The 19,093-nt window shown below is 30.6% G+C and overlaps 2 protein-coding genes across 2 annotated transcripts; one reads left to right on the plus strand and one right to left on the minus strand.

The window, feature by feature from the left end:
- The first annotated feature begins 2,516 nt into the window (after positions 1–2,516).
- Positions 2,517–8,747, plus strand: LOC127107645 (probable CoA ligase CCL8). The gene is made up of 17 exons (XM_051044947.1): positions 2,517–2,871; positions 4,897–5,027; positions 5,304–5,456; positions 5,624–5,813; positions 5,924–6,012; positions 6,156–6,224; positions 6,324–6,377; positions 6,478–6,585; positions 6,700–6,798; positions 7,013–7,105; positions 7,240–7,317; positions 7,445–7,549; positions 7,688–7,778; positions 7,954–8,027; positions 8,122–8,289; positions 8,400–8,453; positions 8,569–8,747. The coding sequence occupies exons 1-17, from the start codon at positions 2,691–2,693 to the stop codon at positions 8,608–8,610; spliced, it is 1,779 nt and encodes a 592-aa protein (XP_050900904.1). The 5' UTR covers positions 2,517–2,690; the 3' UTR covers positions 8,611–8,747.
- Positions 8,690–9,996, minus strand: LOC127107647 (uncharacterized). Its single transcript, XM_051044950.1, has 6 exons — positions 9,800–9,996; positions 9,522–9,680; positions 9,365–9,436; positions 9,124–9,246; positions 8,916–9,023; positions 8,690–8,824 (listed from the first exon to the last, which is right to left on the minus strand). Exons 1-6 carry the CDS (start codon positions 9,897–9,899, stop codon positions 8,739–8,741), a joined length of 648 nt encoding a protein of 215 aa, XP_050900907.1. The 5' UTR covers positions 9,900–9,996; the 3' UTR covers positions 8,690–8,738.
- Positions 9,997–19,093: the final 9,097 nt, after the last annotated feature.

Consider the following 19,093-nt stretch of genomic DNA (forward strand, 5'->3'; position numbering starts at 1 on the left):
GTTTTTGAGACACTTTAAAACATTAAACGCTATATTTATTCTTCAAGAGAAAATTGAATCAATAAGTTTACAATCTTGTTGAAGTTCTTGGTTCATGCTTTAATAGATTAGGATGAATCTTAACTATTATTATGATGGTACATGTAATCACTCGCAAACACAAATAAAATAACAATGAGAGCTAAAATACCTTGATACTTAAATATTAGAATTTGTTATTATTAAACCTTATTTTGAAATAAAATAAAATGTGCAATGGGAATAACTTTTGAACAATATTTTGATTATTGTAGCTGTTGATTAGTACTTGATAGTATAAAGAAAAATAAAAGAAGCAAATTTAGTCTGTTGAAAGTGCTATACAGCTAGTGTGGTTGGAGAGAAGAATGGGAAACACAATTTGTCCTCTTCGATTGTTTAGCCACACAGATATGGATTGAAGAGAAAGAAAGATAAGATGATATCTTCTTTGTACAGAAATTTATACCCCAGGATGAGGTAAAGGACCTATATCTTCTTTTAGAAAAATTTTCCACGTTTCGATTTTGAGATGGACTAATTTTGAAAAGATCAATTACATTGTTTACTAGTGAGAGATGTATAAATTGATCCAATAAAAAAATTGATAATATCTAACAACATTTAAACATAAAACTTTAAGAAGAGTGAAATATGATATTGTTCAAAATGGAGATCCTCGTTGCAATATTTGTATTAGAGTTAACATCACTAATAAGAAGTGGAATCAAGAACGACTAATGAGAGAGAATGTGAGACATTCGATGGTTGGCAAAAAATTCAACTGTGGGGAGGAAACGCGAGGCAAAGAAGGCTGGTGTGTGGGATTCTAAGAAGGTCAAGGTGTAGGGAGGGATGAATGTGTAACAAATTACTTTTTCACGGAATTTTCTGAAACTAGTGGTGCTAAGGAAAATTTTGAGGTGTTCAAATAGTATGGATTTATAGATGAGATTGTGTTCCTCCAAAGAAAAACATAAGGGGGAAGAGATACGGTTTCGTTAGATTCAAAAAGGTGGAGGGTGAATATTTGCTTGCAACAAAACTGGACAACATATTCATAAATTTCAAAAATATTTTTGCCAATATACCAAAATTTCAACGTGGAAGAACTATCCCAAATCAGAAGGAGAACCACCAACGGGGTGGTCTGTGCGTGGCTCCAGTTAATCAAGTGGATGGGAGGGTGAGGGAACTAGGGTATGATAAGATCACGAGGGATTCAAATGGATTCAATCGTAGAAACTCAAACACCAAAACTTTTGCTCAAATAGTGGGAAAGGGAGGACCAAACCACAAGGGCGATGAAAGTAGAATTAACTCAAGAGGTCAAAGGGAGCATGTGCGTGGTGGGCGGGAAGAAAGATTTATTGGGCTGGTGTAATGACAAAAAGAAATAATTTGCTTATTTACAATTCAATATATAAGAAATATTCCATACGGAAGGCTATTGATATGTCTATAATTCATGTTGATGGTCAGTACATTGCGGTCTGAATTCGTTAGACTTGACTATTAAGTTTCGATGATACTTAACTTACACTGATTATTGATATGTCTATAATTCATGTTGATAGTCATTACATTCACCATTATTTAAAAGATGAGTTTGATTCCTCAAGTTTGTCTTTGTTCAGTTTAAATTACTTGTTTCTTTTACTCATCGTCTTTTGCAATTTAGTTTTTAATTCAACATTCGATTTGTTAGATTGTGCTTCCGTGTGTATATATCTGCTTTGCATTGTGCTCTTTACCAATTTTTTTTTTTTAATTTACTTTGTTATTTCTCATCAAGGACTTATATAAAGTTGTTGAGTCAGGTTTTTGTCACCCCAATTTCTTTATATTTTGTAATAATATTTTCATTTGCTTATATAAAATAGCTTCAAGTTTAATTATTTTTTTTTACAAATTTTTTATAAAAAAAAGTAATAATATAAGAATAAAATATTTTAAAAATAATTAAAAAATATTTAAACTAATTTTTTTTTAAAGATTTTTTAAAGAAATTATAACTTCTTTAAACAAAATTCTTTTTTAATAAGCTAAAATAAACAATCCTTAATTATCAAAAAATAAAAAAATTAAATGATATAATAAATATGTGTTATAAGAAAAAATAAATAGTTAAATAAAAAGTAACAAAAACATTATTAGCTTGCAAAAAAAAATTATTTATTATTTATATAAAATTAATTTAAACATATTTGATTTATTTCGAGTAGAGTTGATTTTAACTTAAACCTATAAATTTGCGTTTTTAATTTTAAAATTGTATTTATTTTTTTAATGCAAAACCATAATATATTATAAAAGATAATAAATTTTAACATTTTTCAATTTTAAAGGTGTAATATTCATCCCATCCAAGTTGATAAATCCGTACCCTTGTCTTTTCGTTTTGCAGCATTTTTTAATCATGTTGTCCTGTTTGATTGATTAGTAGGGTCAATTAAGCACTTTGTCTCAAAAATCATTAACTTGTACGAAATTACTACTATTCACAGAATCAATTATTGTAAATTTCAAAATGAATTTCATGCAAAACCAGACACTAGCTTCAAAAAACAGAAAAACGTGGACATAAAAGCACAGTCGATGAATGCAATTGAAACATCTAACGAACTCTGCACCGATAACACGAATTAAGAAAACCAACCAACGTAACAAAAATGAGCTACTCATTTCAGACTTTCAACAAACACTTTCCGCTTCTTCCATTTCATCATCATCATCATCATCATCATCATCATCATCATCACTTTTCTTATCCATTATTGTCACCTTCCTCTGTTAATTTCTCTTACACAACCATCTCTTGCTCTCAATCTCGTTCTTCATCACACTCCTCCTGTGAGTTATTTCTCTCTCTCATTTCTTCCTCATAATGCCTATTTGATTTTTTTTATTTAACTGATTATTGGGATTTTGAATTTGTGAATCTTGTTGTTGAGTTTGATTTGATATGGTGTTGGGGTATCTCAATTATGCACGGTCACATATTCCGAATCCGACACCGACGCATCTGATGAAGGTCTCTGATGATCACACCGACACTACCTCCTTGACACAAATAATTACATTTAATTTGTTATTTTTTCAAGTTATTATTAAGGTGTGTTTGTCTGATAGATGTTGTATTGTATCGGATTTAATGTTAGTCAGTTAAGAATTAGAATTAGAGAAAAAAGAATATATACGTTTAACTTTAAAATACCGATATGACATGACAAAACATTATAATTCTATTGGATGATGGTATAAGAATAGTTTATATGGATGTTAAAAAAACTGATTACAAAATCCACTTTGAAAAATCCAATTTATCATTTTTGAAAATTCAATTTGTGAGGGATGGAAACGGATCCAGATCCATTTTGTCATTAAAAAAAACATTTCAATCTTCCATAACTAGTTATCCATAAAACCCAAAAAAACATCATTTTAATAAATAAAATAAGGTGTACTATTCTGAACTGATTTATGAAAAAAATATATGAATTTAATATATATTTTTTATTTTATTTTATGTGATAAATAACAAAATTATTAGTATATTTTTAATTAAATTATCTTCTATTAGTAATATTAAGTAATTAATACATAGATACTTTTAAAATAAAAATATTAAATATAACTAGATTTGTTGACTTTATATTTAAGACAATTTTTTTTTTCTTTATAATAAGACCGGAGAGAATACGAGTCAAATTAATTTCAATTCAACAAATAATTTGATATATCAATTAAGGAATTAATTACTATGCACTGTTATTATAAAATAATTTACACTGTCGATTCATCACCATCATCCGTTTGTATTATTTTATAGATTTTTAAAATAAAAATCAAACTTATTTAAATATTCAATGGATATGATTAACTGACGGTATAAAATCCTTTTCCACTGTTAGTGTATATCAATTAAATCCATCAAATAAACACCGGTGTCCGACCATTTAAATTTGTGTAGCTTAAAAATTAACTTCTCTTCATTTTAGAAAGGAAATGATACTCTTTTAATATGATATTTTAATTTAATCTACTTTTAATTTCTATATAATATTATGACTTAACTACATTTTTCATCTCTATAGCATTATTAATTTTTAAATCCTTATTAAATTGTATTTTTATGAAATATCAAAATGATTAAAAAGATTTTTATTAAAAGACCAAATTAGAACTTAAAAATAACTTATAAAAGCATGTCAATCGTCTAAATGTTATTACAATCAGTGTTTTAAAAATTAGATCGAACATGTCCATCAAAAACACAAGCATGCAAAAGGTAAATACTATAAATATGAAATATTAATTACAAATCAAGTGACAAAAACCTGGCAAATTCTTAAGGATTAAGATGACAGACAGTTTGCAGTTTTTGGAATTTCTCTTATTTTTGGGACTAGCTTAACAATGTCATGCAATTTCAGGATCTGAATTGGGAAGGTTGATTAAGAATTCTCATTTTTATGTTTATCTAGCTTATCCTTAACAGTTGTGGGGTTCCAAACTCACTTCAATTCCCAACACATGCAAATCTGAATTGTTTGGAACTATTATTTGTGCATGCAACTGTTAGGATATAAAATAATATAGGTTAGAGTAGTTAAAAGTTGATATAGAAGTTTGTTTCGTCAGTTGGTTGAGGTTGTTAGAGTGTGCGTATAAATGAGAAAACACAAAGGATAGTGAGCATCTTTGAATATCTGCACAGATTTCTTTCTAGAAGGGTCATCTTGATTTTGAGCAGTTTTCAGTTTATTGAGTTGTAGACATTGCTTTGTATCTAATAATTTCACATGTATGGTTATTTGATTGTTTCTTCCTTTTATATCGCGTCTCACTCTACTACATTTATGGACATCTTCAAAGCAATTGCTAAAGAAGAAGTTGCAGCTCATAGTAGTGTTGCTATCAGAGCTGATCAGAAGAGTTATAGTTACAATCAGCTCATCTCATCGGCACGAAAGTTATCTAATCTCTTGTGTGAAAATGATGTGAAGGTAGTGAGCTATACCTTGGATTTTATTTACTATTATCTTTGTGAGAGGTACCTGTGAATGATAGATGGAAGTTCCTATAGGTTCAGTACTTATGGTATTGTTTGAGAAACCTTATGGAAACAAGTTATGACATGCTCATAACTTGTTTTCAGCTTATTTCCTTAAACTCTTCATGCTAGCTTACATGAAAACAGTTTATTTTTAATCTTTTGTTTTAAAAAGAACTTATACTTATACATAAGCGCTTGTGCTAAAAACAGTTATGTTATTTTCTAGGGAAATCTTGGAGGAGCTCGAATAGGAATCGTAGCCAAACCATCTGCAGAATTTGTTGCCGGAATACTTGCAATTTGGTTTAGCGGAGGTGTTGCTGTTCCACTTGCACTCAGCTTTCCAGAAGTTGAGCTCCTGTATGTGTTGAATAATTCGGTATGCTTTCGAGACTCTCACTTTTTCTTACATGAGACATTTATATACCTAAGGAATACAAAATTGGTTATTAGAGAATGACAAGAAATGAGTTGAACTATTTATATATGCTGCATTACTTTTAAGCTTTAATTTTGGATTGAATCTTAAAAGAAATTTTATTATAGGATGTGTCTGCAATACTGAGTACTGAAGATCATAGTGAGTTAATGCAAAGCATTGCCAACAAAACATCTTCTCGGTTTTTTCATATTCCGCCCGTTCCTAATAAGTCCTCAGAGAAAAGCGACAATGGACATTCACGAAATGGAAAAAATGATATAGACAGAATTTTCCTGGAAAATATCGTAAGATCAAGTAAGAGTATCACATTTTCGGTTTTTAAAAAAATGATAAAGTAGATTATCTTGGTAGTAATTTTCTGAAAATTCTTTCTCATCATTTGTTTTTCATATCCTTTGACTTAGTTGAAGATCCGTCATTGATTTTGTACACGAGCGGCACAACAGGTAAGCCTAAGGGAGTTGTTCATACACACAGAAGCATCCTTGCTCAGGTATGCTTTATGATTTATATCTACATTTGATGCTTTTTCAAATCATACAGTTTTCTGTTTGTAATTTTATTTTAATCATAATGCACATTAATAACTGTTACTCTTTTTCATTCATTTTTGTTTATAATTTGTCTTGATTTTAGGTCCAAGCCTTGACAAAAGCATGGGAGTTTACATCGGCTGATCGGTTTTTGCATTGTTTACCACTACATCATATCCATGAAACCTTTTTTTTTAATGTGTTGTTCAATATTTGTTGAAAATGTGATCTTGAAATGTTTGTGATGTCAATCCTTAACATATATGAAGTACATGTCCATGGGCTTATCAAGGGTGTACTAGCCCCTCTCTACGTCGGTTCCACGGTAATTTACTTTTCTCACGTCTTATAAAGCAAATACAGTTAGCATCTATTCTGATTATATAATTTTTTTTGTCGCTAAGAATGTAACTATCTTGTTGAAGGTTGAGTTTCTTCCGAAATTTAGTGTCAGTGGAATTTGGAAGAGATGGCGTGAGTCATATCCAACGGAAGGATACGGAGCTGACGATGCTATAACTATATTCACCGGAGTAAGTATGATTATTATCAACATTGAGCAAATCTATGATATGGTTCATTCTCACAAACCTTGGTATGTAACCATACAAAGACAGCATTTTGATTTATATATTTTCTAAATGAAGGTTCCAACTATGTACACTCGATTAATACAAGGTTATCATGCCATGGATCCAGAGCTGCAAGCAGCTTCTGCATCTGGTGCAAGGAACTTGCGTCTAATGGTAAATAACTGTTACATGCATAAAACTTGTATGAAAATATTTTGACTATATTTTATGTTTTGTCATAGCAATGATTTATACATAATCACTTATATGATAGGAGCGTATGCTATAAGCGTTTAATCAAATTGTTTTTCCAAACAAGGCCTTAGTGGTATGGTGATTTACCATTCTCAATCTAAAAAATCTGATATGTTATCATTCTGTTACTTAGATGAGCGGGTCCTCTGCACTTCCTCAACCTGTTATGCAAGAATGGGAATCCATCACTGGACATCGCTTATTGGAGCGCTATGGCATGACTGAAGTAAGTAAACTTTTTAACAAATCATTTTAGCTTAAGTTTTTTTTTACTCGTCGAGAATCATGCACATTTTTCATTAATTTTGCAATGATTTTTTTAGACGAACGTTACTTATATTATTGTATTGATGTTTCTAGTTTATCATTGCACTGTCGAATCCTTTGAAAGGTGAGCGTAAAGCAGGCACCGTTGGCAAACCATTACCTGGTGTGCAGGTTAGTTGAGCTAGCCATATATGACTGAACCTTGAAAAATACTTCTAACCAAGAGGCCGGAATTGATTCGAATGTTGTTGATGTTCAATATGAAAGATGATATCTTGGCTCTCTGCGTGAATGGCAGGTCAAGATTCTTGCAGATGAGGAGCAAGAGAGTGGTGAATCTGAGGTTGGCGAGCTTTGCGTTAAAAGCCCTTCATTGTTTAAAGAATATTATAAACGTCCTGAGGTACTTTCAGGATGTTAATTTCTTGCATTTATTGATTCTGAAATCATCACTTCCAGAAAGTCCAAGGTTCCAATTATAGAAAATAGTAAAAGAAATGTAATATCCCCCTCTAAGAAATTTTGTATTTTTTCCATGTAGGTAATGAAGGAATCGTTTACTGATGATGGATTCTTTAAGACCGGAGATGTTGTCACTAAAGATAAAGATGGATATTTCATCATTTTAGGACGTACGGAAAATTTATATTTCTCATGCATAATCATGTTACAAAATTTGAGTTCCTCTGACGATATTGTTGAACTCAATCTTTCCATTTTTCCTATTGTGATCTTATCATCAGAGTAGTAGAAGTTAGCTTGTGATGCAAGTAAAACATATTGTGTACATTCTATACTTTTTATCAGGTAAGAACGCGGATATAATCATGAACGGTGGCTATAAGCTCTCTGCATTAGAAATTGAATCAGTGATAGTAGAGGCAAGTGGCTATCATTTTCTCATCCTATGGTTGTTAGCTGTTAACAACACCGTACATTTATGATACGATATTCACAACCAAAACCTTTTTGCAGCATCCAAATGTCTCAGAATGTTGTGTTTTGGGAATACCGGACAAAGTCTACGGAGAAATTGTTTGTGCAATTATCGTGCCGGACGCAAAGAGCGAAGAAGAGTCAAAGCCTGCTCTAAGCCTAGCAGAGTTATCCACTTGGGCCAAAACTAAACTCGCACCTTACAAGGTATTGTTGCATGACCATTTTTGTATGTGTCAAGAAGATTACGCGGTCAATATAAAATCTTACACTCTTTCAAAAGTAAATTTCTTCTGATAATTCGTTTATATCTTTAGATACCAACTCGACTTATCGTGTGGGAGTCACTCCCTCGCAATGCAATGGGGAAGGTAAATTACTTTCGCTTCTTTGCCATCCTAATCAAACGTCATTCTTTTTTCTTTTCATCGCAAAAAATTCTTTAGCAAGCAAAGTTAAAGTTAATTCTTCTGATTAAAATTTCAGGTAAATAAAAAGGAGCTGAAGAAGCTTGTGACTTCAGAATAGTTTAATGGATCAAGTTTCATGAGTGAAAAAGAATACAAATTATTTAATAGTCACATGTCAGAATTACTGTATTATCGAAACAAACTGCAATAATATTTCAGCTCTGATATTAATAAACTGTAATAGTTTCAAATCCAGTTTTGAAATGTTATTGCTAATAGCATTATACTCAGCATATAAAGTTTCTTGGTGCAATTCAGCATTTCACCTGAACCTGTCATATACAAAACTTATCTGATTAAATAATAAGCACATAGATTAAGTTACATTTGCATCATCTAAATTAATAGATTCAAAACACTTACCAGTTCCTGAGGAGCTACTTCCAGAATCCGGAGTTGCAGGTGGTGATTCAGCTTTTTCCGGCGAGTTGAATCCGAGATCTAGACCATCACAATTTCCTCCTATGCCACCTACTCGAAAACTCGTCATTAGGAATCAAATTCGGTATTCTGAGTTTACAACACTCACACACACGTCGCAGGTAATTAAGAATAAGCCGCTTCTGCTTACATTTTTTCAAGCAAATCATCTTAGGATTGTTAAGAACATTAGCTGAACCTTCATTGCATTGACACTTAAAATCTGTGCCATCTCTTACACATGTTCCATCTCCACACAAATTTATCAAACAAGCTGTGTAGCATAAAACAGTAAAAATTAGATTAAGTACTTGACGTCAAACGCCAGAGTTTCTAGTCGTTATAACCACTTCTTCTACAGATAAAAAAAATTATGACAGTGATACGCTTACGGTCGGTTGTATCTGGAAGTTGAGGCGGCGGAATTGGCAGTTTTCCATTACCACACTGGAAATCAATAGTACCTGCATTACAGATTATCTAAAAATCACTTATTTTAAATCATGGTGAAAAAAACAAAAAACATTGTGAAAAATAAAAAAGACTTACAATTAGGAAGAACACAAGTGGGGAATTCAAAGGAACCAAGTTTGAATTTCTTCCAACCAGGGTCACAATCACATGAAAAATTTGGAAACAGACTTTGATGACATGTTCCTTTTCCACAATATACTATTTTGCATATGTCAAGAAGATCATCAAATCCATCTACACAAATCAATACACACCACCATCAATACTTATATAGTAGTTACAAAAAAATTATATATTTAATTAACAATTTAATATTTTTTCTTCATATGATTGTGTTGGATACTATTTAATACCTAGCTTTGTGTTGGATACTATTTGTGTGGAAGTAGCTGAGGAAGTGAAGAGATAAAAAAAGGATGCAAGTGTGAAACTTCTCCATTTCAACATTCCCATTGTAACTATGAATAATTGCTTAAAATGATGAAATAATCATAAGCTCATAATCAACATATATATAGGCTATATTACTTTGAGACTTTTGAGTTTACCAATTCAGTTTCGGTTTTATTTTTAATTATTATAATTTTAAAATAGTATATAAGAAATGACAAGTCCTATGTAATGTCCTATAGTAATAACAAAAAGAGTTTTGTACTCAAATGAGATAGTGCGTAGTTAATTATGCAAAATCACAACAAAACAATTTGGCTCTACACAAGAATATTTTTCTATGTTTTCATTATCGTTATGCTAAAGTATCTTCACAGATATGGTAGAAAATTGACAATAGAAATTATAGAAACGCGTGAATAATAATAGTACTAACATAGTAAAACAATATAAAATTTATAATAAATTTTAGAGGTTAAAAAGATATAAGTATTGTAATTATTATACTTGAAATTTTCATGAAAACTAGATTACTCACATTTGAATATTTGAATATGAGTAAATTGTAATCAAAGCACATATTCCAAATATAAACGGTTCAATTTTGTCTAATAAGTATTTTGACTGCAATTTAACCGTTTATCCATATCTTTTTTTTTTTTTGTTAGGGTTGAAATTTCAATTCCCACTTTATTATAATAATAAAAAAAAAATAATATTTTATATCAAATACAATTAAAATTTATAATAAAGTAAAATTTTATGAAAATTATATTTTATATCAAATTAAAGTTAAAGTTATATTTATTAAAAGAGTTTAATTAAAATACACTGACAGTTAATGATAGATGTTGGATATTAAAACAAGTTTGACTTTTATTTTAAAACTCTATAAAGTAATGCAAACGGGTGATGGTGATAAATTAATAGTATAAAACTTTTTACACTGATAGTGCATAGTAATTAATCTCTTATCAAAATAACATTTCAATAATAAAATAGTTGAATATTGTCAAAGTAATTATTAGACAAAATTGAACAGTTTATAATGTGAATATAAAATATAATTTTAATTTTAATTTGATATAAAATAAATTTTTAATAAAATTTACTTTATAATAGATTATAATTTTTTATTTTGATATAAAATAAAATTTTAATAAAATTTTCTTTATTAGTTTTATTTTATTATTATATTATTTATAATAAAGTAGGGATTGAAATAATATAATAACAAATAATATAATAACAAAGTAAATAGTTAAATTATTGTCAATCTCCATTTTAATATAAATAATATAATAATAAAATAATATTAATAGAGTAAGATTTTATCAAAATTATTATTTATATCAAAAAAATTAAAATTTATAATAAATAAAATTTTATTAAAGTTTTATTTTATATAAATTAAATTTAAAATAATATTTTATCAAAATTAAATTTTATTAAAATTAAATTTTATAATTCAAATCATAAACAATTCAATTTATTCCAATAATTACTTTGATTACATAGACTGCATAGACATTAATCTAACTCTTTATCCATATCCATTTTTTTTTTGGAATCGAAGTTTCGAACAAATTTAATAATTCAACCTGATCATGTTAACATTGAACTTTCACTGCACAAGAGGAAGAAGATGCATATAAAAGAGTTTGTAGAGAGAAAAAGAGAAAATTGTGTAATTAACTTTCTCAAAACTCAAATTTAAAATTTTGTTACAATTTGTAATTTTGAATTTTATATAATAATCCAATTGAAATTTAAATGCAAATGCAAACATAAATTAAACTGAAACTTAAATGCAACTTGAATTTGAATTACATTTCAACACCATCCCTTAATTCATATTCAAGTTTAAAAATCAACAACACCAATTACATCCATCAAATTGATGAAGTGTTTAGTTTTGATCGTCTTTGTCATCACATTTGTAATTTGTTTACGAGTGCTTATGGAAACAACCTCAAACACTCTATTCTGAGCAAAATTATGCAGAATATCATACTTAGTATCAATGTGCTTGCTTATTTTATGTAGCACTGAATTCTTGGCAAGACTGATGGCTGATTTGTTGTCTATCATCAATGCGTCTGGTTTGATCACCTTGAACTTCAGTTTCTGCAACAAATTCATCAGCCAAACAGCCTAACATGTTGACAACGCATCAACTATGTATTCTGCTTCACAAGTTGATAGAGCAACCATTGGTTGCTTCTTGGAGCATCAAAAAATGGATTATTCAATGAATGTAAAATCATGTACAAAACGGTGTCAACACAAAAGAAACATATTTCATCTCTTAAAGAAAAGATTGACACTATGCAAAAAGATTTTGAAGTTGAAAAACATAATTATTTTGATAAAGAAAAATATAATTTTACATGCAAAGAGTGTGATTCACTTTCTTTTCAAGTTGTTCATTTAAAAAGACTTATTGAAAGATATGAAAAAGGATAAATTAGATTGGAAGATATTCTTAGTAAACAAAGATGTTCAAATGATAAAAGTGGTCTTGGTTATTCAAAGTTTGACAAACCAAGTTCTAGCAAAACTATCTTTGTTAAGGCAAGTGACTTATCCACAAAAGAGAAAGTGAACAAAGTGCAACATGTTCATTATTATCCTAAGAATAGAAATGGTCGATAAAGGACTTATGTTCCAAGATATAAAAGTAATTGTGTTCCTACATGTTTATATTCTGGTATAATTGGCCACACACCTAATGTTTTATATGTAAGGAACTTTAGTGTTGCTAGTGGACATTATGTGTGGGTCAAGAAAGGAACTAATTATGAAGGACCCAAGACACATTGGGTACCTAACAAACCTTAATTTGTTTTGTAGGTTTGCTTTAAGACAACTATAAATCTATGGTATCTTGATAGTGATTGTTCTAAGCATATGACAGAAGATATAAACAAATTTTCATCTCTAGTTCTAAAAGACAAGGGATATGTCAAATGGGGACAACAACAAAGAAAAGATTCTTGGCATAGACAAAGTTGGAGCACTACCTTTCACAACCAATGAAGGTGTACTTTATGTTGAAGGACTAAAGCATAATTTTCTTAGCATAAGTCAACTTTATGACAAAGGCTTCAAAATCAAGTTCACCAAGGATGAATGCTTGATTGAAGATGAAGTCACTCATGAGGTAAAACTCAAAGGTAAAAGATTTGATAATATTTTCATGATTCCTCTAGATTATTTATCTTTTAAAATAAAATGTCTCATGGTAAACAACAACGGCTTATGGCTTTGGCATAAAAGAGTAGCCTATATTCATATGGAACATTTAAACAAACTAGTCAAACATGATCTTGTCATTGGTTTATCAAAGATGAAGTTTGTCAAAGATAAATTATGTGATGCATGTCAAAAGGGGAAGTAAACCAAATCAACTTTCAAACCAAATAATGTGGTATCAACTACAAGGCCACTTTAATTGTTGCACATGGACTTGTTTAGTCCATCAAGAACAAGAAGTTTTGAAGGTAATGTATATGTCTTAGTTATTGCTGATATTTTTTCCTGATTTTCTTGGACACTCTTTTTAGTGCAGAAAAGTGACGCTTTCAAGACATTTCAAGAAGTATGCAAAGCAAGTGAAAAATGAAAAATCACTAATGATTGCATCAATTAAAAGTGACCATGATGGAGAGTTCCAAAATGCATCATTCAAAGAGTTTTGCGAAGAGCATGGCATCTTCCATAACTTTTCAGCACCAAGGACTCCACAACAAAATGAAGTAGTTGAAAGAAAGAATCTATATCTAGTTGAACTTGCAATAACCATGCTAAGTGACTCGAATCTACCAAAGTATTTTTGGGTGGACGCGGTAAGCACAACATGTTATGTAAGTAATCAGGTTATCATTAGGTCAGTCTTGAAAAAGACTCCATGTGAACTCTTCAAGGGAAGAAAGCCAAACATGGCTCACTTTCATATCTTTGGATGTAAGTGATTATCCTCAATAATGAAAAAGACAATCTCAGTAAGTTTGATGAGAAATCTGATAAAAGTATTTTTCTTGGTTACTCTCTCTCTCTTTAGTAAGACTTATAGAATTTATAATAAAAGAAATTTAACTATTGAAGAATCAATGCATATTTATTTTAATGAATCTAACCCCTCTAAGGAGGATATAGTTGTTTGTGATGATGATGATGATGACGACGACGATGATGATGATAATGGTGATATTTTATAAGTACATATGGAAGATGCTGCCAAAGATGAAAAAAGTTGATCAATTGGAACACAAAGAGGAAACCATTCAACAAGATCAAAATCAAAGTGATTTTCGTCAAGAATAGAGAACCCACCGTGATCACCCAATTTACAAAGATATTAGTGACATAAGTAAAGGAGTTTCAACAAGACTAAATCTCAAAGATAATTGTTCAAAACAAAGCAATATTGGTGGCTCAAGGTTATAATAAAGAAGAAGGAATCGACTTTGAAGAAACATTTTCTCCAGTTGTATGGTTAGAAGTTATCTGTTTATTACTTGCTTATGCATGATCATTAAATTTTCAGTTATTCCAAATGGATCTCAAGAGTGCCTTCTGGAATAGATACATCAATGAGGAAGTCTATGTCAAATAACCTCCCGGTTTTGAAGACTTCAAGAATCACTCACATGTCTACAAGTTGAGAAAGTCTCTTTATGGCTTGAAGCAAGCACCAAGAGCATGGTATGATAGAATTATCAACTTTCTATGTGAAAGAGGATTTGAAAAAGATAAAGTTGATAATAATTTGCTTATTAAGAAAATCAAAAGTCATACTTTATTGATTCAAGTCTACATTGAAGACATCAAATTTTTGGATCAACAAAAAAAGATATTTGTGAAGAATTTTAATTGATGATAAAAGGAGAATTCGAGATGTCCATGATAGGTAAGATGAATTGCTTTCTTGGAATACTAATTAAACAATTAAGAATGACATCTTTATCAACCAATCCAAGTATTGCAAAGAATTTTTGAAAAGGTTCGACATGGACAACTGTAAAGAAGTGGCTACTCCAGTGAGTTCCAGAACATATGTAGATGAAGACGAATTCAGTGTTCCTATTGATATCACAAAATATCAAGGTATGATTGGTCCCTTACTTTATCTGACGGTAAGTCGTCCTAACATTATGTTTAGTGTTTGTCTTTATGCATGCTTTCAAACTAATTCAAAGGAATCTCATCTTCCTTTTATAGAGGTAAAGAAAAAGTGGTTTGAGGGTTGAACATAAGAGCAAACTTAGTGAAGAAGCATGCTAAGAGAGACGTTGGAGGATGTATCTGGTTAGACGCATTTACCACTGAATAATGGAATTGTTCACATCACCTTTTGAAGTACTATGTTTCTACCAAAAGGTAGAACAGACTGAAGATGTCATATCACCATTCCTCGAGTCTTTCAAAATGAAACCCTAGTTGACTTTGTCCATACATTTGGTGTTTTGACAAGACTGGTCTGCTTTGGTACAATGTACGGATCAGAGGCTCTTTAAACCTTCAGAGTCTGAGCAGTCACCAAAGGCTGGAACACATGACCAAAGTCTGAACCTTCAGAGGATGATGAACACATTCAGAGTTATCAGATTCTGAACAATCAGAATCAATTATATTGCTTCAACACATATGCTTTCAATAGGATTAATTTAGAACGAATTTTGTACTTGTGATCCTACACACTTGAACATGTGTTAGTATATCCATTGTTCTTTAAGTACTTTGTTATCATCAAAACCCAAGGGATATGAACAATCTTGTTCCAACAGAAAGTGCCATGTGCCTTGATTAATGAAGTTAGAGATAACCAAGTTAGTGTTTACATCATGTGGCTGGTGCACTAAATTGATTAGAGGATCACCAATCCAAGGATCCAACCAGAAATTTGTAGACTGCCTGTCCCCTAAGATGACTTTGGAATCTTGTAGCAAATCATTGAAATCCTTTTTGATACTGCACCAAATAGAAGAGCTGATGTGGTGAGATATAATCCTTTATTTCTTCATGATTCTAGCCCATAAGATCAGGGATCAAGACTCCTTAGGGTTGATAATATCCCAACAGAGCTTCATGTTAGAAGAAGCATTGAAAACCAAGACATATCTGATGTCAAGGCCTCCCTAAGTAAATGACAACACACCCTGCCCCAAGAAACTATGACCGACTTTCTCCGCACAATATTACCCAACTAGATAAAATTCCTACATCACTTCTCAAGCTCTTTAATCAAGGAAACAGACCAAGAGTGTATTATGAAACTATGTATCAGTATAAGTTGAACTATTTATTTAACTAGCTGAACTCTACCAGCAAAAGAAAGAAGAGAAAAAGTTCCAATTGGCCAATTTAGCTTTGATTTTATCCACCAAAGGTATAAAGTAGGTTTCCTTAAGCACACCATTGAAGATTGGAACTCAAATATAAGAGAAAAGAAAAGTGTCAATTTTGAAACCAAGCAGCATAGATATTTGATAAAATCTAGAGTCATTCATAGAGCTTGATGGAACTCTTATTTCCTCTATAGAAAATCATAACATCATTTACATATAAGCGGTGAGAAGGTATCACAAATCCCCTAGGGACAGGAATATACTTGAATTTCCCTTGATCAACAAGAATAGAAATACTTCTGCTAAGAACTTCTTCAACAATGCAAAAGATAAGAGGTGAGAGAGAGTCACCCTTCTTAACACCTCTCTCACACTTAAAGAAACATTTGATATTACCATTAAAGGATATAGAAATCATGGAGGATTCAATAATAATCCTAATCCAATTTTCAAATTTTTCATTGGATCCAAAAGCCTTAAGTACAAGTATCAAGAACATCCAATGAAGAGAATCAAAGGCCTTTGTGATGTCTACTTTCATTACAATGTTGCCACCATGATATTTTTTGTGAAGTAAGTTAACGGCTTTAGAAGTTAAGCCAATACAGTCCCTTATACATCTGTCATTCAGAAAGCCTTAATGGTAATTGGAAATTGGAAATAATGAGGGCGTCCAAAGCTCTCATAGTTGACAGGAACATATCATTTTAATTAGTCCAATTTTAGAACTCTCTCATTAAGAGCTTAATAGGAGAGAAAGAGCCATTGTGCTCACTAGCCCAAAAACTACATTGTAGTCCGCAATTATAGATAAATGTTAAAATGATAGAAATAAATTAATTTGTCAAAATTAAATTAAACAATTTCAAACGACGTATAAAATAAGGAATTTGAATTTCTCCCATTCTTTAACATTATGAATGTCAAATGGGTTATCATTAATCTTTTTAACTTGGCAAGTTGGTCCTCATATTTTATAAAATTTCTAAAATAATCTCTAAAATTTTCGAAATTTTTCTAAATAGTCCTCAATAATATTTAAATTTTGCAAACTAGTCCTTTTAATTTTAAAAATTGCAAATTGACCCATATTTTACATATTTAAAATTGACCTAGAATTTTTAAAATTTATAAAAATTACTCGGGAAATTTAACAATGAGTAATTTTAATACATGTCCAAACAAGATAACTTTAAAACAAATGGATATCAATTGAATCGTTTAAAATTCTAAGTTTCTTAAAATTTTGATTTACTTCATTCAAACACATTATAATTTTTTTAGGTATTTCTTTACCTTTGATTGCTTGACTCCTCTCCATGTGAACTACTCTTCTTATCACAAAATCTAGATATTTTTTTCTCTAGATACCTAAATCACCTAAGCTTATTTCCACAATCTTTTCTATTATAGGTGTTACTTCAGCACTTTCTCTAGTATTGTCATTTTTAATCTAATCTTATCACATATTCAACACAACATCCTCATTATTTCTATATTTACTTCATTCTCTTGTTGATTCTTAACAACCCAACATCATGTCATGTACAACATCACATGTATTACAGTTGTCAATAAAATTTCTCCTTCAACTTAAGCGGTACTTTTGTGTAACATTAAATCCCCGAGGCACCCCTCTATTTAAGTCACCCAACATGAATTTGATGATTTACATACCTTCTTTTTCTCCATCGTTTTGTATTACAGACCCAAAATATTTAAGCAAATGACATGTGGGATGTTATGATATCCCAGTTTTACTTCTAAGTTAAAAATCGTTTGCTGAATTTACATTTCATATACTCGTGTCTTACTTTTGCTTAGGTGAAAGCCACATGTTTCAGAGGTTCATCTTCAAGTAACCAACCTCTCATTTAAATTATCCTTTGACTCTCCAAGTAGGACTATATCATACGCAAAAAAAAACATCTTGGTGTTAGCTCTTGGATGTATTTTGCAAGTACATCCAATATTAAAGTAAAAATGTAAGGGCTAGTGCAATCCTATAATAATGAGGAAATAGTCGGTCTCTCCACCATGTATCCGCACACTAGTCGATAGATACCTCTTCATACATATTTTGGATAACTCGAACATAGGCGGTCCTAACTCATTTCTTCTCTATGATTTTTCATAATATCTCTCTAGGTACTCTATCTCACGTCTTCCTTGAGTCAACGAAAATTAAATGCAAATCTTATTAGTCCATCTAATATTGTTCAATCACACATTGTAGTAGATAGATCGCTTTCACGGTTGACCTCCTTAACATAAAACTAAATTATTCTCTGTAACTTAAGTCTCTTTTCTTAATCTCCGTTCAATCACTATTTTCCCTATCTTCATGGTATGATTCATAATTTTAATCCCCCTACAATTTGCACAATTTATATATCCACGTTATTCTTATAGTTGCAACTATAGTATTTCTTCTCCATTCATCCGACATTTACTTTGACCTCATAATTTCTTTAGAGTTTAGTGAGCCACTCAAAACTTTTATCTCCAAGAATTTTCTACACTTCATTAAATATGTTGTCTAACTCAATCGTCTTCTTGTTGCTCATCATTTTCAACGTTTCTTTTACTTCTTGTTTTTAAATCTGACTTTAATAATTATAATTTCAATCCTCTTCTCTAATGTCAAATTTATTAGAATCCGATGTGATATCATATCCTTCATAAAATAGAGTTGGATGTCAAATGCTAGGATTCTTGCTTCACTCATCGGCGGTGAGTGGCCAGTGAGGGAAGCAAATTTTCTTATAATATTTTCAAATTTTGGCATTTTTACACTTTCGCCTTTGGAGTTTTACTCTAACTTTACTTTAAACACTTTTGTTCCATCACAACTCTTTACTCCTATGTCGAAAAGCTTTTGATTCTCCCAAGATCTCTTTAACTACT

This window comes from Lathyrus oleraceus, chromosome 7, assembly GCF_024323335.1.
Source record: "Lathyrus oleraceus cultivar Zhongwan6 chromosome 7, CAAS_Psat_ZW6_1.0, whole genome shotgun sequence".
NCBI classification, from domain to species: Eukaryota; Viridiplantae; Streptophyta; class Magnoliopsida; order Fabales; family Fabaceae; genus Lathyrus; species Lathyrus oleraceus.